Here is a 27249-nt window from a genome sequence, read left to right on the forward strand (position 1 = left end):
TGCTGAACTGTGCTGAATATGGTGCAATCATCAGCTAACCTTATGATGGAGGGGAGGTTATTGATGAAGCAGCTGAAGATGGTTGCACCTAGTCAAACCTGTGAACCCCTATGTTGCCCAATTTTGGCTAACAAACTGGCACCCATGAACATAATTGGTGAATGGTAGGGCCTTAGGGAGTGTAGTGGAACAGAGGGACCTTGGAGTTCAGGTGCATAGTTCTCTGAAAGTGGAGTCACAGATAGACAGGGCAGTGAAGAAGCTTTTGGCACACTGGCCTTTATCAATCAGGGCATTGAATATAGAAATTGGGAAGCTATGCTGCAGTTATACAGTACATTAGTGAAGCTGCACTTGGAGGATTGTGTTTAGTTTTGGTCACCTTGCTATAGGAAGGATGTCATTAAACTGGAAACAGTACAGAAATTTACAAGGAGTCAACAGTCTGAATTATAGGGAGATGTCGGACAAGCTGGGACATTTTTCTTTTGAGCGTAGGAGACTGAGGGGGGATCTTTAAGATCATAAGAGACATGGATAGGGTTAATGCACTCAGTCTTTTTCCCAAGGTTGGGGAATCGAGGATTAGAGGTGATCAGTTTAAGATTAGAGGGGAAAGAATAAAAAAGAACCTGAGGGGCAATGTTTTTACACAGACGGTGGGTATACATATGGAATGAGCTGCCAGCGGAAGTGGTTAAGGCAGGTACATTAACAATATTTAAAGGGCATTTGGACAAATATATAGGTAGGAAAGGATTAGAAGGAGATGGGCCAAGTGCAGGAAAATGGGGTTAGCTTGGACCGACATTTTTTTTTATCAGCATGGACCAGTTTGGGCCAAAGGGCCTGTTTCCATGTTGTAGGACTTTATGACTATGACTATAATTCCCAGGAGTTAGAGTGATGAACATTCACAGCAAGCGAATAAATGCAAAAGTGGTTCCTGACCAACAGGAGAACTGACTGGATGCTGAGAACTTAAAACCAAAATGTGAAACCATTGTCAAGAGACTGAATTTCTCCTTCCCGCTCAAATCAATGTAGGATCTTCAGCCTAATCTACTACAGAGTCAGGTGAAGTTGCTCAAAGTTAAATAGCAGCTAAAACTGATTGTTCTCAGGGCGTGTTGTTTTTTGGGTACTGATGGATGTGAGAGTGAGATTGCTGTAATTCTGAGATGGCTGAGGCTGTTCAAAAAAGCCAAAGTACTATGGATGCTGGAAATCAGAAACAAAACCAGAAATTGCCAGTAAAGCTTAACAGGTCTGGCGGCATTTCCAAAGTTCCAAAACAATGCAATAGCATATAAAACAGCAATTGCTGCTCCTGGAATTTGAGGAAATCACCTCCGACACCTAAAACACTTCAAAAAGGAGCAGCTGTTACAGCCAGAAATTTTTCCCGTCCTCCATCTTGGATTACCCAGAATCCTCTGTGGAGAGAAAGCAGAGCGAACGTTCTGAAGAAGGGTCACTGGACCTGAAATGTGAAACTCTGAATTCTCTCCATTGATGCTGGCAGACCTGCTGAGTATTTTTTTATTTCCAGCCATTTCTAATTTTGTATCTGAGGCTGTTGACTGAGATAGTAAACAGCGATCTCCTGTGACAGAGTAGATATCAAGGCACAACTCACCAGGGACAACCAGGAAGAGCTTGGAACAAATCCATACAGATGTTGACAGAAAGCTTCTGAGCTCCCGTGTTATGAAGGAGAAACAGTGAGTAAAATTAATATCCGGTGAATACATCCTTTCAACGGAAAAGGGGTTTAAGATTCTGAGCAGCTGCCTTTCCCACACTAAGAACAGGAACCATTATTGACAGAAATTTATGAAGATAGCTCTCAGTTTATTGAGCTATGTTTTGTTTTATCAACAGTACAATATATAACAAGCTACTTGTTGTATATTGGTTGGGGGAAGAATAGTCATTGGGACAAAATAGTTTTTGAAGATTCATTCTGTAGGCATTAATTGCTTCCTCATACTGACCCAGGTGTTGGTGGTGACAAGCCACCTTGGCACAAGTAGATGAAATCTAGAACCCTGGGAAATGAAGTGTTAACTACAACTATAATGTACAAAATCCCACACCGTGAGAAAACTGTGCCAGGTTTCAGAGGATCCCTAGTATGCCTTTCAAAGTATCCTGTCTTGCTACTGATTGCCCCTTTCTTTATATGTCTAGATTTTGTGCAACATTCATCAGGGGTTAGTAGTATGTGTCTGGTCTTGTTTTCACATTTTGGTGTGTTGACAATTGAGAATACTGTCGAGGGAGTGCGCAATGATTAATCTCCTTGTGACCTACCCAAGAACATGTCCAGAATGGAGCTCAATTTGTGCAGAGCCTGACCAGAGCTTGTGATTTCAACAATGTCCAGTTACTGAACTGGTTTTACTCAGATATATGGGGCTGGATTTTCTGAGGCACGGTCACATTGCACAGATTGTAACTGCACTCAATTTCTTTATGAAATGAAAGGGCTCCATATTCCTGAAAAAGATTCCCATTGGGTTGTTTTCAGAAATGTGTAACCAGGCTTCCGTTCTGACAGTGCATAACAGTCAGAGCAAAGAAACCCATGCACTTTTTTTCTTGATAGTTAGTTACTGTGTTCTAATAATTTCGATCCAGCATGATGGGCAGGCTGTGAAGCTGCTACTGTGAATGGATTCGTTAGATCAGTGTGAGGCTGAGTGCCTGGTGGTAGATAAGAGTGAATAGGGCTAGGGTATCAGGTGGGCAAGCGGTAATGTACTAGGTAGCTAGGGTAGGGTAGCAGATGGCAAGCAGGACAGATGAGTAATGGTGTGTTTCAGGTAAATTGGGATGGTGGCTGATATTGAATCTGATGTTGGGGTGGGGTGGGGAGAAGTGGCAAGAGGAGGGGTTTCAATCCAGCAGTGGGGGAACGGTGGTCAGGTCCCAGGATGGATGGATGGAGAGGTGTGGGGAGAGTAAAGATGTTTGGTTCTGAAGGTAGATCGGAAGGTTGGAGGGAATGTTGTTGGATCCCAAAGTGGGGGAAAGATTGAGAGTGTTCATAGAACTGTCGAATCACTACAGTGTGGAAGTAGGCTGTTGGGTCCATTGAGTCCATACCAACCCTCCGAAAGGCACACTACCCAGACCCATCCCATCCCTGTAACACTATATTTCCCATGGCGAAATATTGTTGGATCATTTGGGAAGAAGGTGGGGTGTGGGGAGTGGCTACTGGGTCCAAGGATCGAAGTGATTTGTCAGTTCAGGCTCCAGGCAAATCGGGGAAGTGTAGTTAGGAGTCAGATTAACAGCTACTTCAGAGTTAGACTGAATATTTAATAGTCTAACTTTGCCTTAACTTCAGCAACACCTGCTAGTTCTCCAATTTAAATGGATACTTTCAGAGCATTTCAGACGTTGGGTAATTTCTCAGCAGGATCTTCCATCACCTCAGAAATATCATTTGGAGTCTGTTTTCTCCAGGATTCCAGAGATTCCATGTGCAACTTCCACTTCTGCTGCAGACATGCCGACCTAGCCATCGGAAAATCCAGGTCAGAGTTTTCGTGTGGACTTTAACTTGAGCAAGTTTTTGTGGTGATAGGTTTTAATGGATTTGTAAATGAGACTGAGGTAAGCTTCGGTATCTCTGTGACATTAGTCATGCATTAGTGTTCTCCTAAAAGGTTGTAATGGGTTAATGTGTTGTTCTATTGTCTTACCGCCATGTACAGTGTCATTGCAGACCTTGCTTCAAAATAACTGTGCAGTCTTGTGTGACGACCTGAAAAAGCCTTTCTTGAAGCATGTTGCAATATGAAGCAGACAAAAACTAGTGGAGTGGCTCAAACATTAAACTCTCTACAACAAAAAGTGTCTACATTTCAGATATACAATTCAAATGTCTGCATTTGGTGGTGTTATTACTGCATGTTGTCATTGTTGTTAGATTGTCAATTCACTTTTGTCCATTTCACATTGTCATTAAATATTCGACAGCAGCCTTAATTAATATTGAGCCAATAAAGGAAACATCAAGGGACCAAATGTTTAGTCAAAGAGGTAGGTATGTCCACAAGGACTCTTACCAATTTTTATGGATTCCGACCTGAAAGCATCACTGCGTGTTTTGGGAGTTGGAGTCCCAAGACTGCAAGAAACTACAGAGAGTTGTAAACACAGCCCAGTCCATCACACAAAACAACCTTCCATCTGGTGACTCAATCTATACTTCCTGCTGTCTCGGGAAAGCAACCAGCTTAATCAAAATACAAAAGTTTGTATTCATGTGTGAATAAATTCCAGAACAGCTTCTTCCCAACTGTTATCAGACTTCAGAATGCCCGCCTCAAATTTTGAATTTAATGTTGATCTTACTGTTTGTGCATCTTCTCTGCAGCCGTAACATTGTATTCCTCTGTTCTAATGTGCAAATGCACTTTGTATGGTATGATCTGCCTGTGCTGCACTTAAAACAAAACTTATCTCTGTACCTAGGTACATGTGACCTTGATAAATCAAATCGAATCAAAGGTTTCAAGGAGGACCTTCTTAGGCGATTAGGTGAGCAGGTTTAATAGGAATATTCGAAGTTTGGGCCTTGGAAGCTGGTTGAAAAAAGTTAAAGTTACCACTGACCTACGAGAGGGCTGCTGTCTCATTAGAGGGATGAACAGACACCTGATGGTGCTCAAGGATGCCCTCATAAGAATAGATGCTCAACTCATCGATCGCCAGTTCTGACGTTCCACAGCGAGAAACCTTAATGAGCTTCTCAATAGACAGTCACGGGATGCAGCAGATAGGGTACACATCATTGTCCTGTACTTCCCAGGAGTCGAAAAACTATGCCATGTTCTTTGCAGCCTGCAACACATTATCGATGAGGATAAGCACCTCGCCAAGACCTTCCCTACGCCTCAACTTCTCGCCTTTAAACAACCACCAAATATGAAACAGACCATTGTTCCCAGCAAACTGCCAAGTCTGCAGGACAATATTGACCATAACACTGTACAACCTTGTCATGGCAACCACTGCAAGGCGTGTCAAAGTATCGACATGGGTAACACAATTACACGTGGGGATACTAACCACCACATACGTGGCAGGTACTCATGTCACTCAGCCAATGTTGTCTCTCTCATATGCTGCAGGTAAGGATGCCCCGAGGCATGGTACATTGGTGAGACCGAGCAGACGTTATGACAACAGATGAATGGACACTGCACAACAATCACCAGACAGGGGTGTTCCCTTCCATTCGGAGAACACTTCAGCGGTCAGGGACGTTCAGCCTCAGATCTTTGGGCGACCATCCTCCAAGGCAGACTTTGGACAGGCAACAGCGCAAAGTGGCCAAGCAGATGCTGAGAGCCAAGTTAGATACCCATGAAGATGGCAGTGAGATCTGCAGATGCTGGAGATCAGAGTTGAGATTAGGTTGCTGGAAAATCACAGCAGGTCAGGCAGCATCTGAGGAGCAGGAACATTGATGTTTCGGGCTGGAACAGAAACATCGATTTTCCTGCTGCTTGGATGCTGCTTGACCTGCTGTGCTTTTCCAGCAACACACTCTCAACCAGTAAAGATGGCCTTAACCAAGATCTTGGGTTCATGTCACACTACACGTGACCCCATGACACAATACATTTTCTCACACACATACATATACACCCTTACATATTCACACACTCACGCAGACCATCTCTCATACACACGGTCTCTCTTATACACATACACCCCTCACACTCAGACCCATGCATACATCCTTTCACAGGCTTATACTCCATCACACTCTTTATCAAGCTTTCACACATGCAAACACACACACTCATATGTGCACTCTCTCTCTGTGCCTGTGTCTCTGTCTCTGTTTCTCTCTCCTTCATTAGAGGGAGAGAGATAGAGGACTGATCATGGTTTATCCTGAGGATTGCCACTCATCAGGTGAGAAGGGAGGTTCAGAATGTAATTTCTTCATGATTACCTCAATTGGTGCAGGAAGTATGCCCATGCTGTTGGCATCACTCTACATTACAAAGCAGCTGTCCAGCTAACTGGGTCTCAGTTGAAGGAAGTAAGGAATGGACAGAATTTGAAGGATAGACCTTTGAGAGCTGGTGAAATATGGAAGATTAAAAAGAGAGATGAAAAAAATCTATGGAGGCGGGCAGAAGATTCAAAAGTTTGTATTCACACACGAATAAATTCAAGAACAGCTTCTTCCTTGCTGTTATCAGACTGTTATCAGTTGGGAGTTTTCTATTGGCCCCTGAAAAGTTTCAAAGATGTAGAGGAAAAGATTGCAAAGATGAATTCTGGATAGGAGCAAAAGTAACAGGGTAGTTGTAATGGGGAACTATAAGTTTCCAAATTTTGACTGGAAATGCTATAGTTCAAATACCTTAGATGGGTCAGTTTTTGTCCAATGTGGGCAGGATAGGTTCCTGACACAGTACATAGACAGGCCAACAAGGGGCGGGGCCACATTGGATTTGGTACTGGATTTATCCTCGGATTCTCTGGGAAACTAGAGAGAAGATTGAAGAATTTTTGGCTTTGATCTTTATGCTGTCATTGTCTACATGAATTGTGCCAGAAGACCGGAGGAGAGCAAATGTTCCCTTGGTTAAGAAGGGGATTAGAGACAACCCTGGTAATTATAGATCAGTGAGCCTCACTTCGGTTGTGGGTAAAGTTTTAGAAAGGATTATAAGAAATAGGATACATGATCATCTAGAAAGGAATAATTTGATTAGGGATAGTCAACGGTTTTGTAAAGGGTACATCATGCCTCACAAACTCTATTGAGTTCTTTGAGAAGGTAACCAAACAGATGGATGAGGGTTCAGCAGTTGATATGGTATATATAGATTTCAATAAAGTGTTTGATTAGGTTCCCCACAGTAGGCTATGGCAGAAAAACTGCAGGCATGGGATTGAGGGTGATTTAGCATATTAGATCAGGAATTGACGAGCTGAAAGAAGACAGAGGGTGGTGGTTGATGGGAAGTGTTCATCCTGGAGTTCAGTGACTAGTGGTGTACCACAAGGATCAGTTTTGGGCCCACTGCTGTTCGTCATTTTTATAAATGACCTAGATGAGGGCAAAGGAGGATGGGTTAGTAAATTTGCGGATGACACTAAAGTTGGTGGAGTTGTGGACAGTGTAGAAGGATGTTGCACAGTACAGAGGGACATAAATAGGCTGCAGAGATGGAATGAGAGGTGGAAAATGGAGTTTAATGTGGAAAAACGTGAGGTGATTCACTTAGGAAGGAGCAACAGGAATGCAAAGTACTGGGCTAATGGTAAGATTCTTTGTAGTGTGGATGAGCAGAGAGAGATCTCAGTATCCATGTGCATAGATCCCTGAAAGTTGCCACCCAGGTTAATGGGGTTGTTAAGAAGGCATATGATGTGTTAGCTTTTATTGGTAAAAGGATTGGGTTTTGGAGCCATGAGGTCATGTTGCAGCTGTACAAAACTCTGGTGCAGCCACACTTGGGAGTATTGCGTACAGTTCTGGTCGTCGTTTTATAGGAAGGATGTGGAAGCATTGGAAAGAGTGCAGAGGAGATTTACCATGATGTTGCCTGGTATGGAGGGAAGGTCTTATAAGGAAAGGCTGATGGACTTGAGGTTGTTTTTGTTAGAGAGAAGTAATTTAAGAGAGACAGATAAAATGATCAGAGGATTCAATAGGGTGGACAGTGAGAACCTTTTTCCTCAGATTGTGCTATCTAGTATGAGGGATGCAGCTTTAAATGGAGGGGTGATTAGTATAGGACTGATGTCAGAAGTAGGTTCTTTACTCAGAGAGTGGTAAAGGCGTGGAATGCCCTGTCAGCAATAATAGTAGACACGCCAACCTTTAGGCATTTAAATAGTCATTGGATAAACGTATGGATGATAATGGAATAGTGTCAGTTAGATGGGCTTCAGATGGGTTTCACAGATCGGTGCAACATCGAAGGCCAAAGGGCCTGTACTGCACTGTAAAGTTCTCTGTTTTTTATTGTATCTGGACTGATAGAACATAAAACATAGAAAAATACAGCACAGTACAGGCCCTTTGGCCCTCGATGTTGCGCCGATCCAAGCCCACTTAACCTACACTAGCCCACTATCCTCCATATGCCTATCCAATGCCCGTTTAAATGCCCATAAAGAGGGAGAGTCCACCACTGCTACTGGCAGGGCATTCCATGAACTCACTCCTTGCTGAGTAAAGAATCTACCCCTAACATCTGTCCTATTCCTACCACCCCTTAATTTACAGCTATGCCCCCTCGTAATAGCTGACTCCATACGTGGAAAAAGGTTCTCACTGTCAACCCTATCTAAACCCCTAATCATCTTGTACACCTCTATCAAGTCACCCCTAAACCTTCTTTTCTCCAATGAAAACAGCCCCAAGTGCCTCAGCCTTTCCTCATACCATCTTCCGACCATACCAGGCAACATCCTGGTAAACCTCCTCTGTACCCGTTTCAGTGCCTCCACATCCTTCCTATAGTATGGCGACCAAAACTGCACACAATACTCCAGATGCAGCCGCACCAGAGTCTTATACAACTGCAACATGACCTCAGGACTCCGGAACTCAATTCCTCTACCAATAAAAGCCAGTACGCCATATGCCTTCTTCACCGCACTATTTACCAGGGTGGCAACTTTCAGAGATCTGTGTACATGGACACCGTGGACATCCCTCTGCTCATCCACACTACCAAGTATCCGACCATTAGCCCAGTACCCCATCTTTTTGTTACTCTTGCCGAAGTGAATCACCTCACACTTACCCACATTGAACTCCATTTGCCGCCTTTCTGCCCAGCTCTGCAGCTTATCTCTATCCCGCTATAGCCTGCCACATCCTTCCTCACTGTCAACAACTCCACCGACTTTCGTATCATCCGCAAACTTGTTCACCCAACCTTCTAGCCCCTCCTCCAGGTCATTTATAAAAATGACAAACAACAATGGTCCCAAAACAGATTCTTGCGGAACACCACTAGTAACTGCGCTCCAAGATGAACCTTTACCATCAACTATTACCCTCTGTCTTCTTCCAGTCAGCCAATTCCGAATTCAAACCTCCAACTCACCCTCAATGCCATATCTCTGTATTTTTTGCAGTAGCCTACCATGGGGGACCTTATCAAACGCCTTACTAAAATCCATATACGCTACATCTACCGCTTTCCCCTCATCTACCTCCTTAGTCACCTTCTCAAAGAATTCAATAAGGTTTGTGAGGCACGATCTGCCCTTCACAAAACCATGCTGACTATCCTTGATCACATTATTCCTATCCAGATGTTCATAAATCCTATCCCTTACAATTCTCTCTAAGGCTTTGCCCACAACAGAAGTGAGACTCACCGGCCTATAGTTACTAGGGTTATCCCTACTCCCCTTCTTGAACAAGGGAAGCACATTTGCTATAGTCCAGTCTTCTGGCACTATTCCTGTAGACAACAAGGACATAAAAATCAAGGCCAATGGCTCTGCAATCTCCTCCCTTGCTTCCCAGAGAATCCTAGGATAAATGCCATCAGGCCAAGGGGACCCTTTCCAGAATTTCCAACACCTCTTCCCTACATACCTCAAAGCTGTCCATTCTAATTAATTGTGACTCAGTATTCACATCGGCAATAATGTCCTGTTCCTGAGTGAATACTGACGAAAAGTATTCATTCAGTGTCTCCCCAATCTCTTCAGCCTCCACACGCAACTTCCCACTACTATCCTTGACTGGACCTATTCCTTCCCTAGTCATTCTTTTATTCCTGACATACCTATCGAAAGCCTTTGGGTTTTCCCTAATCCTACCAACTAAGGACTTTTCATGTCCCCTCCTTGCTGCTCTTAGCTCTCTCTTCAGATCCTTCCTGGCGACCTTATAACTCTCAATCGCCCCAATTGAAGCTTCACGCCTCATCTTTACATAGGCCGCCCTCTTCCCTTTAACAAGGGATTCCAATTCCTTATTAAATCACGGCTCCCTCACACAACCCTTTCCTCCCTGCCTGACAGGTACATACTTATCAAGGACACTCAATAGTTGCTCCTTGAACAAGCTCCTCATATCAATTGCGCCCTTGCCTTGAAGCCTACTTTTCCAAGGCACGCATCCTAAGTCGTGCCTCACCGCATCATAGTTTCCCTGCCCCCAGCTATAACTCTTGCCCTGATGTCGTGATAAAATGGCTAAAAGGGTTCAGGAACTGGCTGTCAGTGTAAGTCAATAAGGAGAGGTACTAGGTGTCTTGGACTCTGTAGGCCAGACTGATCAATACGATTGGAGCACTTAGGTGGCTGTTTTGATGAATATGGATGTGATTGGCCAAAGGGCCTCTTTCTGTGTGGTAAATCCCTGTGACTCGATAATGGTAGGCCTGTTTTATCTTCACTGTATCATTAATGTTTTTTGTGGTGATCTGACAACTTCAACACCACCACAAAAAGAATTGTATTAGCTTTTCCTTTGTAGATTTTGATTTAAAATTAAACTTCTGAAATAGCTGGCGTGTCATTTGGATACTCAGCCAGATTTTAGGAATCAAAACCAGTAGCTGGAGATGGGAATTGAAGTGAATTTCTGGCTCTGCTGACTGGGATATTTCCTGACTTGCCTCAGCTCAAAAGTGCCCTGATATTCTCAGTATCTGTTGCAGGAAGTTGGGGGTATATGAAGTAATAGCATAAGGCTACCAACCCCGACATTATCCTTTTATTCATACCCTGGCCCCTTACACCTTCCATGGCCACCCCTTGACTTTCCCCATGGCCCCCAAATGCCCATGCCAACACAGTTCCTCTCATGCACATTATCACATCATAGGGTCATACAGTATGGAAACAGACCTTTCAGTCCGACTCGTCCATACTATCCAGACATCCCAATCTGACCTCGTCCCATTTGCCAGCATTTGTTCCATATCTGTCTCAACCCTTCCTACTCATGGAATCATCCAGATGCCTTTTAAATATTGTCACCAGCCTTCACCTCTTCCTCTGGCAGCTCATTTCATACACATACCACCCTCTGCATGAAAATGTTGCCCTTCAGGTCCTATTTAAATCTGTTCTCTTCTCACCTTAAATCTATGTCCTCGAAGTTTTGGACTTCTCTATAGGTTATGGAGGTTTATAAAGGTCACCCCTCACTTCCAATGCCAAGGAAAAAAAGTAACAGCTGACTCATCCTCTCCCTGTAGCTCAAGCCCTCCAGTCCTGGCAACATCCTTGTAAATCTTTTCTGAATTCTTTCACATTTAACAGCGGTATTCCTATAGCAGGGTGAAAAGAATTGCACTCAATATTTCAAAAGTAACCTAACCAATGTCCTGTACAGTCATGACATGACATCCCAAGTCCATGCACTGATCAATGATGCCAAGTGTACATTACATTGAAAATCAATGAGCCACCCAATAATAATGGAAAGCATTTATAATGAGGTTTAGCTGAGAACCCAGGCATTACATTATTAGGGGCTTCTGATTTCACATGTTCAGTGAATTTCTGGCTTTACTTGTTTGAACTTCGAAGTGCTTGAAATAAACTGTTCTTTTTGTGGTCTCTTTTACCAATGTCTCAACATTCGTTTGTTCAGAGCTGTGAAGTGTGTGAAGTCTTGCTGTGGACATTTTAATGGTTTGTTTGACCATAAGAGTGCAAAAACAGATTGTTTCTCAAAATATGATTTCCAAAAGCCTGATTTTTGTCTCAATGTTTGTATATTTTTCATTGTTATTATATGCATTTTATATTTACATTAGTTATGTAAACAATGTCTGCTGAGTGAATGGGCACAGAAGGGACATGAATTGAGCCAAATTTGGAATGAATGGGGCACGGATTAGGCAAAGGGGGCATTAGTAAGACATTTTCGCACCAACCATTCTAATGGTCTTGATTGTAGGCGATGGTTCATGACTCCATTGAAGAACTGTGACCATGAATCCTGGAAAAACTGGGCCAGCTCCCTGGAAATTATGGGGGTGGGGGAATCAGATATCCAATATTCCCATCCCCTCCCCCAAAATAGAAATGGAGTCAGCCAGACACAGAGTGCAGGGTGTGGGGAACCATTGGGACTTGAGGTAAATTCTGAATCCCAGAGTTGTGCCCCATTTGCCACCTTTGCATGACCCTGAAGTTCTTCTGACTCTTTTAAAAAAAAATCCAGGTCTCGCCCTTGAAGCTGTTAGTCAAGAACAGCTCATTATAGAATCTGCCATGCTAATCAAGTCGTGTTATGGGAGCTTTAATGCCTGGCAGAGCAGACTCTTGGCTTTACAGTCCATCAGAACCACTGTATCAGCTTAGCAGCTCGAAAATATTCCCCACTATAGATGGGGGTGGGGGCATGCTCAGAAACTCCAAGGAAAGGTCTTTACTTACAAGTCCATGATTACTATCAATCTGGGTTTTAACATGACATTTTATATGACCAAGAAAATGCAGTACACATGGTCCCGACGTAATGTTCGGTTACACAGAAAACAATCAGCTCCATTCATTAAAGAATTAACCAGCCTTGGATTTCAACAAATGTAATGCCCCAGGCTTCCAGCAGCCTGATCATTTTTCATATAGATTGTAGTGCTTTTAATAGACACCTTTCTCTGTCTAAACCAGTTTGGCAGCTAGGAAGTGGTCTCTCTTTCCCCACCACCCCATCCTGCTATCAGATACAGAGTGATTGAATTGAAGACAGTTTCAGAAGTTGGCTGCAACACAGACATTACAAAGTCTGCAGTCTCACTGGCTTTTCTTGGAGACATAGGAGTGCTGGCAACAGGAGGAATAGACAGGAATATCCAACATCAGAACAAGTACAATTTATTCACAGGTACAGAAAAAACAATTACCAGGATGTTACGGGACTAGAGGGTTTGAGCGATAGGCAGAGGCTGGAGAGGCTGGGACGTTCTTCCTTGGAGCATCAGAGGCTGAGGGTTTATAAAGGTTTAGAGAGGTTTATAGAAAGGCTTATAGAGGTTTATAAAATCATGAGGGGTGCAGATAAGGTGAATAGCCAAGGTTTTTTTCCCTCAGGTAAGGGAATTCAAAACTACACAGCATAGGTTGAACGTGAGAGGGGAAAGATTTAAAAGGGACAACTTTTTAACACAGAAGATGGTGCGTGTATGGAATGAGCTGCCAGAGGAAGTGGTGGACGCTAGTACAATTACAGTATTGAAAAGACATTTGGATAGGTATGTGGATAGGAAAGGTTTAGAGGAATATGGGCCAAATGCAGAGAAGTGAGACTAGATAAGTTTAGGAAACCCATTCTATGTATGAGTTGGACCGAAGTGTCTGTTTACATTCTGCATGACTCTAAAATACTATGTCTGTGAGTTACACTACCATGGGAGACCCATCAGATTGATCTGATTCAGGCATGCTCTATGGTAGCACTCTAACCACCGAACCAGAATGACCCACTTTCCCATTCAACTTTTAGAACATAGAAAAGTACAGCACAGAACAGGCCTTTTGGCCCACAATGTTGTGCTGAGGCTTAATCCTAATGTAAAATAAAATAACTTAACCTACACACCCCTCAACTCACTGCTATCCATGTTGCTTAAATGTCCCCAATGACTCTGCTTCCACCACCATCGTTGGCAACGCATTCCATGCATCTCAACTCTCTGCATAAAGAACCTTCCTCTGGTGTCCCCTCTATACCTTTCCCCTAATATTTTAAAACCATGACCCCTCATACCCGTCAGTCCTGCCCTGGGGAAAAGTCTCTGGCTATTGACTCTATCTATTCCTCGCATTATCTTGTATACCTCGATCATGTGCTTTCAGAACAACCCTATCCACTTGGGTGACAACTTTGAGGGGTCTATGTACTTGCACAACCTGATCCTTCTGTTCCTCCACACTACCAAGAATCCTGTCTTTAATCCTATATTCAGCATTCTATTAAAGTCAGAAGTCACTCAACACCAAGGTATTGTACTGCAAGTTTATTTGAAATCACAAGATTTTAGAGCAGTGAAGTCTTCACCTGACGAAGGGGCTATGCTCCAAAAGCTTGTGATTACAAATAAACCTGTTGGCCTGTATCCTGGTGTCATGTGATTTCTGACTTTGTCCACCCCAGTCCAACACCAGCACTTCCACATCACAACTCTGTTAAAACTAAGGCCCGACCTGTCCATTTGAGGCCTGTGGGAAAGGTTCCATTGAATCATTTTGCAGAAAACTAGGCTCGTGTCCTGTAATGCTAATGTTATACCTTCCACAAAGATTACAAAAACAGAAAAAAGGTCATTATATTTTGCCTCAAATATTCTGTCTCATATGGCAGACCAGGAAATCTCTCTTTCTTTCCCTTGTCTTCAATGTACATCAGAAGGTTTTGCAAGTTGAGACTCATTGGGGGCGGGGTGGGGGGGGGGGGGAGGTTACGGCCATATTATAAATGATCATCAATTCTGGAGTGGAGCTTGAACCCTGAGCTTTCAGAAGCAGGGATGTTACTTTCTGCAGCATGCTGCCTTCCTGTGTGGGATCATGCAGCATTATCTGCTGAACACTAACTGCACTTTCAAAGCAGTGGAGTCAAATATACCATTCAGGTCCTCAAAGGGATCAAGTAGCACCGTAGTAATGTCCTTATCTCTGGACTAGATGACCCAGTTGGAATCCCACCTTGAAGTGTGTAATGACATATCTGAACAGGTTGTTAGAAAATACTGACCATCCATGTTCTCTTATGGTTGTTGTCATTGAATCACAGAATTGTTATGGTGGAGAAGGACCTGTTTCCACACCACCTTTTGATTCTCAGCCTTTCTCTGAGTTGGAACAGTTTCTCTCTATCCATTCTGTCCAGTGATTTTGAAAACTTCTATTGAATCTCCACTTATTCTTCTCAACTATCAGTCCCAATTTCTCTCAGCTATCCTCCTAACTAAAGTTTCTAATCCATGGAATCATTTCAGTAAAGTCACTTATCAAAACCTTACATCAGATTGTGGTTCTGAAGGACTTCATGTTCATGTTACATTGTCTTCACACATTCTTTTGACATCACACGCAGTCAGTGGATGGAAACGAGATGCTCTACTTTAATATGCAGAAGGAACACTCCTGAAGGTGCTAATCATTAGAACCACAAAAATGATACAGTACAGAAGGGGGCCATTTAGACCATCTTGCCTGTGCTAACCCAAAGACACCCAGATTCCCTTTCTAATCCCATCTTCCTGCACGGGGACCATAGCCCTGCAGCTTACAGCACTTGAGGTGCAAATCCAGGTCGTTCTTAAGAGTTTAGAGTCTTTGCCTCCACCACCAACTGAGGCAGTGAATTCCAGACACCCACCACCCTCTGTGTAACCTTTTTCTTTACATCCCCTCTAATCCTTCTGCCACTTAGCTTGAACCTCTGACCCTTGGAATGTGGCGACTGGTTGTAGCTGCATCAGTCTTATACAGTTTCATCATTATATCCCTACTTTTGTATTTTATCCCTCTGCAGAAAAAGGAGAGAATTCAATATGCCTTCTTTACAGCCATGTCTACCTGTGCTGCTACCTATAGGGTTCTGTTTGCTTGCACACCGAGATCTCTCATTTCATCTATCCCTCTAATTATGCCTGACCAACTGTAGTTGTACTCGTTGCCATCCTTCAGTAAATCTTCCTGTTTAGAAAAAAGTGGCCTCTTCTGCAGATACTTTTCAATGCTATTTGTTCTAACACTAAACGCTAAAGAGACTCAAGACAAAGGAGGACTTGCAGCTGTGACTAATTCAAAGAAATCTTACCCGATACCACATACTGGTGGAGGTGGCAAAACGTATAAGATGCCAGCAGTGATTATGTGGCACATCATTGTTGCATCTTAATGTTGAAAAATATTTTAGGAAGGCATCAACTTCTCCTCAGGGTCCAACCCTTCAATAAATCCACAGACATCTCAAATCTTCACTGTTGCTTTTGCTTCTTCTGAGTGTTCAGACATCTGTAAGAATAACTGCTGCTGTTGCTCTTTTAGCTGAAAGCTACTTCAGAATCCTCATTCGATATTAACCACCGGAGAGCTGCTATTACTCAATATTGATATCTCACTTCTGCCCAGTGATCAAGAGACCCTTGTTTCACAACAGTCAGCAATTGTGACTCAACAGCAATCCAGCTGAATCAATTCCAGGCAGCTCAGTGTTCCTCTGAATGAACCATCACACTCTCAAAGATTCAAATGGCCTGGCTAAATTAGATCCCGTTCACCAATTCATCCTTGATCCCTGCACCTGATTATTTTCCTGTGGGGAGCAGGAGGTGGGATTGGATAGTTAGCACATCAGTGGGTCACAGGCAGCTGCTTTCTGAGAGAATCTAATTTCCATTGACGTGTCCAGACCATGGCTCGTAGGCTTTTGGTATTTGACCTGGAGAATTCCAGGTATCACTTTCAGAGAGGCTAGCTGCTTTCTAGGATTGTTAACAGTAGATTATTGTGAGATATTTAATTTTGGAAAGGCAAATCAGGGAAGGACTATATACACTTAATGGCAGGGTCCCAGGAAGTGTTGCCAAACAAAGACACCTTGGGGTTCAGGCTCATAGTCCTTGAAAGTGGAGTTGCTTAAGACAGTGAAGAAGACATTTGGTACACTTGCTATAATTGGTCACTGCACTGAGTATAGGAGTTGCAAGGTCATGTTGTGGCTGTGCAGGACATTGGTTAGGCCACTGTTGGAATACTGTGATCAATTCTGGTTTTCCTGCTGTATGGAGAAATTTGTTCTAAAAGGGTGCAAAAAAGACTTAAATGGATGTTGCTGGGGTTGGAGGGTTTGAGCTATAGGGAGAGGTTGAATAGGCTGGGGCTGTTTTCCTTGGAGATGAGGGGTGACCTTATAGAGGTTTATGAAATCATGATGGGCATGAATAGCAAAGATCTTTTTTTCCCAGAGTAGAGGAATCCAAAACTAGAGGGCATAGATTTAAGTTGGGAGGGGAAACACATAAAAGAGACATAAAGGACAACTTGTTCACACAGAGCAGGGTGTGCGTGTGTGGAATGAGCTGCCAGAGGAAGTGGTGGAGGCTGGTACAATTACAACATTTAATAACATATAACATGTGTGTATGAATAGAAAGGATTTGGAGGGGTATGAGCCAAATGCCGGTAAATGGGACTTGATTAATTTATGTTATCTGATCAGTATGGATGAGTTGGTCTGAAAGGTCTATTTCTGTGCTGTACATTCTATGACTGTATTGTGCATAAAAATAAGCTCAGTGGTCCTGTCAAGTAATTATGCATTTCAATCCTATCTCTCAGTTTCACAAAACTGCCTGAGGATAATTATTACAAATATCACTTGCCTGACTCCACAAACTCTCATTATTATAGGGTGGGTGGGTTGGGCCAGTAAACTCTGAAACAAAAACAGAAGTTGCTGGTAAAACCAAGCAGGTCTGGTAGCATCTGTGAAGAGAAATCAGAGTTAACGTTTCAGGTCTGGGGTGACCCTTCCACACACCCTTTCTCAGTAGACTCAAAATTTGATTGACAGCTCCAATGTTTTGTGGGACTGGAAGTATAAATGTGTTTTCACAAGGGTTTATCACCTTCCAACACTTGAAGTATGTTCAATCAATTTTATCAACAAGGTTTATTAGAAATTTAGGAACGGAAGTAGGTTACCTAGATATTGGAACCTCAGTAAGATTATGGTTGACCTGGTCATGGTCTCACTCCGCCTTCCTGTCTGTACTTCATTATCCATTTCTCACTTGGCATACAGTACTTTATTTCATTTCACCATGGCACCTGAGATCTGCCCATGGTCAATACTGGGTGAGTTTGCAAGAAGTGTGTAAGATCAAAGGATGCATTGAGGGAGTTCATGTGTTGACACTAAGATGGGCAGAGAGGCTATAAAGTGGCATTGGGAGTGGGGAAAATGATACAGGCTGTCATAGAGGATATCAGAGAGGTGAGTGAGAGCCTGAAGTCGGGGACGAGGGGCATTAAGGGATAAAGTGCTATTTTGTACAGCTGAGATAAACTTTCTCACTTAATATCACTTATTCTGTTTTCTCTCCCTTGACAACCCAGGACAAAAAAAATTAGGACATCCGGCACAAATTCTGCTGTGTAGGGTTAGCATTATCAAGATTTCCCCTGATTCAGGAGTGAAAAATCTCGCCCAAAGGTCTCGCATAGGACATGCCCCCACCCTTGATCTGAAACCTCATTTTCTGCAGCCCACATGTTTTCTTCCTTAGTTGGAACTGACACCGGCCTGATTGCCATCATCTACTCTCCATTATCCCAAGACCATAATGTACAATCGATCACACATTCTATGCTGAGTGAGTGGTCTGTTTTTTAAATTCCTTCATAGGGTATGTGCTTATGTAGCGAATTCAGCATTAATTGTCCATCCCTAAATAAGAATTGATTGTTGTGAAACTGTCAGAGTTCCTTCTTAAAATACTGTAGTTCTTTGGGAGCAGGGGCCCATTGTGTAGTTAATGAGGTAAAACATAGAACAGTACAGTACAGGAACAGGCCTTTCAACCCGTGATATTGCACCAAATCTGATACCAAATTCAGTAAATCTCTTCCTCCTGCCCTTGGTCTATATCCCTCTATTCCTTGCATTTTCATGTGCTTATCTAAAAGCTCTTGAAACACCCCTATCGTATCTGCCTCCACCACCACCCCTGGCAGCATGTTCTGAACACCTATCACTCACTGTGTAAATAAAAACTTGCCCCTCACATCTCCTTTGAACTTTCCCCTCTTGCCTTCAATGCATGCTGCCCAGTATTAGACATTTCAACTCTGGAAAAAGACGTTGACTGTCGACTGTGCATCTCATAATGTTTGAACACTTCTATCCCATCTCCCCTCAGGCCTCCTCTGCTCCAGAGAAAACAACCCTAGTTTTTCTAGCCTCTCCTTATAGCTCACACCCCTTAATCCAGGCAGCATCCTGGTAAACCTCTTCTGCACCCTCTCCTAAGCTTCCACATCCTCCACATCCAAGTGGTTCCAGCATTTTGACCCAGTGACAATGAAGAAAGGCTGAATTAAGCCCAAGTCAGCAGTGAGTTGCTTGGAGGGTGATGATGTTCCCATTTATCTGCTGCCTTTGACTTTCTAAGTGGTGGTTGTGGAAGGTACTGCCTGTTGATCTTTGATGAGTTGTTTCAGTGCACCATGTGGGTATAAATATGGCTGCCACTGTATATTGGCAGTGAAGAGATTAATATGTTACATTAGATACTAGTGTTTTAGCTAGGATGCAGCTGGTTGGAAACAACTTCTCCATATTATTGCCAGAATGTTCTCAATAGTCCTTCAACTATTTACTGATATTGTATGGAGCAAATCAAATTGGCCGTCTGTGATGTTGGGGACCTCAGGTGGAGTTAGAGTTGGATCATCCATTCAATAGTTCTGGCTGAAGATGCTGCAAATGCTTTAGCCTTGCCTATTGCACTGATGTGCTGGGCTACTCCAGTTTTTGAGGATGAGGATATTGTGAAACATTCTCCTCTGGTTAGTTCTTTAATTGCCTCCCACCAGTCACCATGGGATGTGTCAGGTCTGCAGAGCTTGGATCTGCTCCATTGTCTGGGATCGCTTCTCTCTGTGTGTCAAGTGTTGGTCCAGCTGTATTGATATTCCTGGCAACCTGTATTGTAGGGTCACCAGGTTGGTATTTCTCAGTTGTAGGGTTGCCCAGAGCTGCTCTCCTGAATTCTTCATTGCTCCAGGGTAGACCCAAGGATTAGAAAGTGATGTCGTGAGGCACGTGCTACTGCAGCTGCTAATGTCTCTCAGCACTTCCTCAAAGCCCAGTTTTGGTCTGTTAGATATAATCTGAATCTGCTCCATTCAGATTCAAAATAGTTAGAGAAGCATAGACTCACAGAATGGTTGTTTTTACATTTGGAGGAACGTAGGAATAGGAGTAGTCCATTCCCCCATTTAAGTCTGTTCCACCATTCTATGAAATCCTGGCTGATCTGTACAGAGGCCTAACCCTATAATCCCTGCCTTTAACCAATATCTCTTAATAAGCTGTCTTAACAACAAAAATCTACCTCAGATTTAAAATTAACAACTGATTTTGCATCACATGTCACTTTTGGAAGACAGCAGCAAACATCTTGTAGGTAGAAGTGCTTCCCATCATCTCTTTTGAATGGTCTGGCCCCAAGTTTTGGACTCTGCCTCCAGTTCTAGACTCTCCAATCAGTGGAAATTGTTTATCTTTATCAGTACTTTTTTCTTGTTAATATCTTGAAGGTTGCTATCAGATCACCCTTAAGTTTCTAAATTCTATGAGAAAACAGGCCTAGTTTGTATTCCCTCTCGTCATAATTTAAACCCTGAAGTCCAGGTATCATTCTTGTAAAGCTATGTCTAACCCCTCCAAGGCCAATCTGTCCTTCCTAAGGTGTAGTACTCAGATCTGCTGACATTACTCCCAGTGGGGTCTGACCAGGGTTTTGTATAATTGTAGCATTAAGTAGTAGCAGTAAGTTGAGGGGTGCGCAGGTTAAGTTACTATATTTGACATTAGGATTAAATTTCGACACAACGTTGTGAGCCAAAGGGTCTGTTCTGTGCTGTACTTTGCTATGTTCGATGTTCTATGTTATACTCCAGGCCACTAGATACAAAGGCCAGCATTCTGTTAGCTTTCTAAATTATTTTATGACCTATTTGTGAAATATTAAAGATCTATTCACTTGAATCCCCAAATGACTGTGGATATTCACTGTTTCTAACTTCATACAATCTAGAAGCCACACTGATCTATCTATTTTTGGTCCATAGTGGATAACCTCACACTTTCTGACACTGAATCCCATCTGTCACAGTTTGCCCATTCACATAGTCTATCAACATCTCTTTGTTGTTTTGTACTGTAACCTACACTGTCCACAATACTGTCCGGGTCAAGTAGGTTTCTCCCTTTTATTGGTTCTTTCACTACCTACCACTCCCCTCTAGTCCCCCAATAGAGTCTACCCCATCTCCTTGCTACCCTGAGTGTTTCTTCCAAGTGATGTACAGTGTGGAGAATCATTGCTTCGTCCTCCTGAGGAAGGGTAGTAGGTGGTAGTCTTGCCCATGTTTAACCTGATGCCATGAGACTTCTTGGGTTGCCACCATCTTCAGTGAGTCTGCCCTACTGATTGGACAGAACACGGACAGGGACAGACTAATCTAGGTTGTTAGGTCAGGCTGTTATGTGACTTGGCTATCACTGAAAGACCATAAGACTAGGAGCAGAAATAGGCCATTGAACCCATCAAGTCTGCTCTGCCATTCAATGAGATCATGGCAGATCTGAACCGTTAATGCCATTATCCTACACAATCAATTATACCTTCAGTCCCCAGATGCTAGTGAAGTGAATAGGACAGTGTGTTGTCTCTGGTGATTGGTAGTCTGTCTGGTGTCAATCTTCTATTAACTTGTAATGATTTGCTGTGCACAGGTTGCTTGATAGACCTTTCCCAGGCCATTAAGAGTCAGCCATGCATTACGTGGCTTCATACACACCACATGGACTGGACAAAGATCGCAGATTTCTTCTGCTGAGGGACATTTGTTATCCGGTTCTTTCAAGGATCCAGTAGCTTCATGGTCACTATTACACTAGCAATTTATTCCTGAATTGAAATTTCACAAGTTGGGTGGGATTTGAACCTGTTTGATGGAGCACTTCCGTAATTCTAACAATTTCCAAAACTGTCCTGCATTGAATGATTGATCTTTGCACTGTACTGTGATTTGACATGCAATTTACAATTAAGTCCTGTTATTTGTGATTTGCGGTGATTAGCAGACATGCTACAATGATTAGTGTCTGCATTATTTGCTTTATTCACACAGAACACGCATGGCATTACATAGCAGGCATGGTCACGTTAACTGTTAGAATGGAATTGAAGTAACTATTCTTTCTTTCTCTTTGACAGAACATATGATTTGGCCTTTATCTTGTGACTGAAAGCATCAGAATGATCTCTGCGAAGGACATGCAGAAGAAGAAGCTCTCGAAAGACAGCATGACCTTACTTCCTTGTTTCTACTTTGTCGAGGTGAGTCATGTGACTGTGCAGTATGTTGCAAGCAAGCGCTGCTAACTGTACCTGAATGGAACAGGAAAGAGCAGAAAGATTCTGACTGATTCCTGTTCAATCCCATTGCATCTGTCCCCAAGGTCCCCATTGCATCTGTCTGTGTCTTACAATTGGTGCTTTATACATCATATTTTTTCTCTAAAAGTATTTCCTCAGCCTGGTAACATTCACATTGCACTCCAGCCCAGGCTACTTTTCCTCCAGCAGACATTCAAAAGAAAGAGTGACTTAATGCAGTATCCTTCATAACCTTTGGGCGCCCAGCAAACCAATTAATTTCAAACTGTAGCTGCTGTTGTATTGTCAGGAAAGAAGGCGCACAGCAGGATCCCACAAACAACAAAGAGACAATGAGAAGAGAATCAGTTTTTAAGAATGTTGCTTAAGGGCCAAAGTTCGGTGGTGCAAGAGGGATAATCCCCCTTGTCTTTTTTTTGTCAGAATTGGGAATGGTTCATGTTCTCCAGAGAAACCATCTACCTTAATGTCTAGCCTCTGACAGTGCAGTACTCCCTCAGTACTGCATTACTGTATCAGCCTGGCTTGATCCTTCACAGTGAAACTTCTGACTCAGAAAATTATGAACCACCAGATGAAGTACAGCCAGCACTTCTCAACTGTGTAGACCATATTGTAATCTAAAATCTAATTAGATCTGAGTCCATTTTGTAGAATCAGGCCATTCAGTTCTTATTGGCTTTCTTGACCTTGCCGATCCAACATGCACACCTCCCATTTTAACTGTGCTTTAGTTAGGCAAATATCTGGCACTTAAGACAAAAAGGGAAGGATTAGGTTCAATTAACCCACTTTGATGATGAATGAGGGGTCAGTTGGTCCAAGGCAATGACATTTGCAAGCTATGGCTTCCGCGTAAGTGAAGTAGGGTTTCCTGACAGTGAATAATGATGATAAGAACCTACTCCATTATTCAATGAACGAGATTGATGTAACAGCTCAGGATTGTGTAGCTTCCCCATCTCTCAAGAGCTGTTACAGTTAATGGATAAAATAATGGCCCAGCCAGCTGTTATAAAGTCATAGAGTCACACAGCATGGTCACAGACCCTTCTGTCCAACTACTTCCATGCCAGCCATGTTGCCAAACTAAACAAGTTGCACTTGCCTATAATTGGCCCATACCCCTCCAGACCTTTCCCCTTCATGTACTTATCCAAATGTCTTTTAAATGTTGTCACTGTAACTGCACCCACCACTTCCTCTGGCAGTTCATTCCACACACGAACAACTCTCTGTCAGAAAAAAATTGCCCTTATGTCCTTTTAAAACTTTCTCCTCTCACCTTAAAAATATGTCCCCTCATTTTGGACTCCCCCACCCCAGGGAAAGGACCCTTGCTATTCACCTTATCTATGCCCCCAAGATGTTATAAACCTCTATAAGATCACCCCTCAACCTCCAGTGAAAAACATCCCAACCATCCAGCCTATTTTTATAACTTAAACCTACAACATCCTGGTAAATCGTTTCTGAACCCTTTCCAATTTAATAATATCCTTCCTGAAGCAGAGTGACCAGGACTGGACACAGTACTCCAGAAGAAGCCTCACCAATGTCCAGTGCAATCTCAACATGAGGTCCCAACTCCTGTACTCAGGTCTGAGCCATGAAGGAGAGTATGCTAAATGCTGTCTGTACCACCCTGTCTACCTGCGATTGAACCCTACAGATTCTTCGGCAACTTGAGCAGAGTCTCGGCTGCCAGTCCTTGATCCTCACAAGGTGGCATTGATTAAGACTGAAAAGACGGTAGGCTGCTTGGTAATTACAGATCATAGAGTCCCTACAGTGTGGAAGCAAGCCCTTTGGCCCAATAAGTCCACACTGACCCTCCAAAGAGAATCTCACCCAAATCCCTTGACTTTGCATTTACCCCTCATTAAATCACCTAATCTGCACATCTTTGGATTGTGGGAGGAAACTGCAGCACTCAGAGGAAACCCGCACAGACTCAGGGAAAATGTGCAAACTCCACACAGGCAGTCGCCTGAGGCTGGAATAGAACCCGAGTCCCTGGCGCTGTGAGGCAGCAGTGCTAACCACTGAGCCACCATGCTGCTCTGGAATAATTCACAACTTGGTCAACCCAAGAGCTGTCATCAGGTAAACTTTCCTTAACTCGGAGTCCTGGTCCATTACTTGGAAAAGCAACAGTGTCTTGCCCAGCTGAAAATATGGACCACTAAGAAATTGGGGGAAGGCCAACTATATCAAAATTTGGTAGGAGCTGGGGAATCTAAATAGGGAGCAGCTGTTTGAAGGTAAATCCACATTCAATATGTGGGAGGGTTTTAAAGAGATGTTGGTTAGAGTTCCAGAGAGATATGTTGCTGTGAAAATGAGGGATAGAAATGGCAAGATGAGGGAACCACGGATGACAGGTGAAATTGTGAGACTAGCGAAGAGGAAAAGGAAGCACGTGTAAGGTCTAGGCGATTGAAGCTTTTTATTCATATATAAGGAGAAAGAGGCAACTAGAGAAAGGGTTGGCTCACTCAAGGAGAATTATGCGTGGAGTCAGAGAAAATGGGTGACATTCTTAATGAGTACTTTGCATCGGTATTCACCAAGGAGAGGGACATGGTGGATGTTGAGGTTAGGGATAGATTTTTGAATACTCTAGGTCAAGTTGGCATAAGGAGGGAGGAAGTGTTGGTATTCTAAAAGGCATTAAGGTGAACAAGTCCCCAGGTCCGGACGGGATCAATCCCAGGTTACTGAGGGAAGTGAGAGAGGCCTTAACAGATATCTCTGCAGCATCCTTGAACACAGGTGAAGTCCCGGAGGACTGGAGAATTGCTAACATTGTCCACTTGTTTAAGAAGGGTAGCAAGGATAATCCAGGTAATTATAGATCGGTGAGCCTGACATCAGTGATAGGGAAGCTGCTGGAGAAGATACAGTCCCATTTGGAAGAAAATGGACTTATCAGTGATAGGCAGCATGGTTTTGGGCAGGGAAGGTCATGTCTTATAAATCTAATAGAATTCTTTGAGGTAGTGACAAAGTTGATTGATGAGGGAAGGGATATAGATATCCTATACATGGACTTCAGTAAGGCGTTTCCCCATAGTTGGCTGATGGAGAAAATGAAGTCGCAGTTGTTCGAGCTAGATAGATAGAGAACTGGTTGGGGAACAAGAGATAGAGAGCAGTAGTGGAAGGGAACTTCTCAAAATGGAGACCTGTGACCAGTGGTGTTCCACAGGGGTCCATGCTGGGACCACTGCTCTTTGTGACATACATAAATGATTTGGAGGAAGGTATAGGTTGCCTGATTAGCAAGTTTGCAGATGACACTAAGATTGATTTGGAGATGCCGGTGTTGGACTGGGGTGTACAAAGTTAAAAATCACACAACACCAGATTATAGTCCAACAGGTTTAATTGGACAACGGATGAATGGGCACCTCACAACAATCAACAAACAGGAGGGTTCCCTCCCAGTTGGGGAACACTTCTGTGGTCCAGGACATTCAGCCTTGGACCCTCAGGTGACCATCCTCCAAGGTGGACTTCGGGACAGGCAGCAGAGGAAAGTGGCCGAGCAGAGGCTGATAGCTAAGTTCGGTCCCCATAGGGAGGGCCTCAACTGGGACCTTGGGTTCATGTCACATTACTGGTGATCACCATTGCACTACACACACACTCTCACATACACACAGACACAGGTACACACAGACGCGCACACAGACCCCCACACACACCTTATAGACACACACACTCCCACACTCACACATGCACCCCCTCAGACCTAAGACAGTCTGCACTCACTACACACACACACACTTTCTCACACTCTCAACCCCCACCCCAGACAGACACACACACAGACAGACAACGACCCACATGCACACATATATTTTGTGGGGTGAATATGTACTTGCATAGTTACATTGCACTTTGCTCAAAAACTGCATACATTCAAGTAGAACTCTGAGCTCAAAAACTGCATGAATTTATGTAAAACTCTGTTATCTCACTTTTTAGATTGGAATCAATCTAAACATCAGGTCATAGACAGAGAACACAGTGGGTCAACACCTTCAACATATTATCTAGCTATCACTATTGTTAACAGCTAACCCGAGAATGCAACTTTGAAAAAAAGGGTTTTGTGTTTTACACATGAACGAAGTGAAACTATCACTGTATTCTAACAGATGAAAGGCTTTTCAATGTACAATTTCAGTTACATCACATTGCAAATTTTTGCTTTTAATTCTGTGTTAGGATCGAGCCCTCCACAATCACCTGATGAAGGAGCGTCGCTCCGAAAGCTAGTGTGCTTCCAATTAAACCTGTTGGACTATAACCTGGTGTTGTGTGATTTTTAACTTTGGACACTAAGATTGGTGGAGTAGCAGGTAGTGAGGAAGACTGTCAGAGAATACAGCAGAATATAGATAGATTGGAGCGATGGGCAGAGAAATGGCAGATTGAGTTCAATCTGGACAAATGCGAGGTGGTACATTTTGGATGGTCCAATTCAAGAGTGAACTATACAGTAAACTATACAGTTTGTGGGCGGCACGGTGGCACAGTGGTTAGCACTGTTGCCTCACAGCGCCAGAGATCCGGGTTCAATTCCCGCCTCAGGTGACTAACTGTGTGGAGTTTGCACGTTCTCCCCGTGTCTGCGTGGGTTTCCTCCGGGTGCTCCGGTTTCCTCCCACAGTCCAAAGATGTGCAGGTTAGGTGAACTGGCCATGCTAAATTGCCCGTAGTGTTAGGTAAAGGGGTAGATGTAGGGGTATGGGTGGGTTGCGCTTCGGCGGGGCGGTGTGGACTTGTTGGGCCGAAGGGCCTGTTTCCACACTGTAAGTAATCTAATCTAATTAAAAAAAATCTAAATGGAAAAGCCCGAATATACAGAGAGATCTGGGTGTTCAAGTCCATTGTTCCCTGAAGGTGGCAACACATGTCAATAGAGTGGTCAAGAAGGCATACGGCATGGTTTCCTTCACTGGACAAGAGTTGGCAGGTCATGTTCCAGTTGTATAAGACTTTGGTTCAGCCACATTTGGAATACTGCATGCACTTCTGGTCGCCACATTCCCAAAACGAT

General features: G+C 43.3%; 1 protein-coding gene across 5 annotated transcripts in view; it reads left to right on the top strand.

The window, feature by feature from the left end:
• LOC140494454 (phospholipid phosphatase-related protein type 3-like) overlaps positions 1–27249 on the top strand; it is a 141536-nt gene that overhangs the window by 42416 nt on the left and 71871 nt on the right. For 4 of the 5 annotated variants that reach the window (XM_072593627.1, XM_072593630.1, XM_072593628.1 and 1 more), the window contains one exon: positions 21996–22118. In XM_072593627.1, coding sequence (XP_072449728.1) covers positions 22038–22118 — 81 coding nt within the window. In that variant the 5' untranslated portion in view covers positions 21996–22037. Of the gene's footprint in view, positions 1–4536; positions 4558–21995; positions 22119–27249 lie in introns of those variants that run through there. The other variant, XM_072593629.1, reaches the window with a different exon arrangement.

This window comes from Chiloscyllium punctatum, chromosome 24 (genome assembly GCF_047496795.1).
Source record: "Chiloscyllium punctatum isolate Juve2018m chromosome 24, sChiPun1.3, whole genome shotgun sequence".
Lineage (NCBI taxonomy): Eukaryota > Metazoa > Chordata > Chondrichthyes > Orectolobiformes > Hemiscylliidae > Chiloscyllium > Chiloscyllium punctatum.